The sequence below is a fragment of the Penaeus monodon genome, chromosome 23 (assembly GCF_015228065.2).
Source record: "Penaeus monodon isolate SGIC_2016 chromosome 23, NSTDA_Pmon_1, whole genome shotgun sequence".
Lineage (NCBI taxonomy): Eukaryota > Metazoa > Arthropoda > Malacostraca > Decapoda > Penaeidae > Penaeus > Penaeus monodon.
The window spans coordinates 33764594-33764980 of NC_051408.1; the positions used below are offsets into that span (position 1 = coordinate 33764594).

Below are 387 nucleotides of genomic sequence, written 5' to 3' on the forward strand. Positions count from 1 at the left end.
GAGGTGGAGGCGAGGAAAAAAAAAAGCGCAAGCCCACCAACGTAAGAAATGACAATGTCTATATTAACCAATGATTCATTATCATTTCCTATCACAAAATGATAAGGATAATAACAATAATCGACCCTTCCTTATCTCATATCTTACCAACAGGCGTGACAAAGTACTCGTGGGTGAACTCCAAGACGTTTGGCTCCCTCCTTTGCTTCGAGGCCCTCGGCGCTCTCGGAAGCAGCGGCACTCAGGGGAGGAATTCGCTCTACGATATCCTTTCCAGACACCACCTGTGCGTGTTGAGGCCTTTCAAGGAGGTAAGCGAACTCGGGATGCACCGTTTTTTATTTTGGTCGAGGGGAGGGTGTTATTTTCGGAGGGATAACTTATTAT

The 387-nt window shown here is 46.3% G+C and overlaps 2 protein-coding genes across 2 annotated transcripts in view; both read left to right on the forward strand.

Annotated features, from left to right (window-relative positions):
• LOC119587939 overlaps nucleotides 1-387 on the forward strand; it is a 32317-nt gene that overhangs the window by 15897 nt on the left and 16033 nt on the right.
• The window catches only part of LOC119587941, a gene marked incomplete at its 5' end in the record, with an annotated part of 685 nt that continues 451 nt past the window's right edge, over nucleotides 154-387 (forward strand). Inside the window, 1 exon segment of the mRNA XM_037936653.1 lies at nucleotides 154-311. Within this exon segment, the coding sequence (XP_037792581.1) occupies nucleotides 154-311 (158 nt within the window).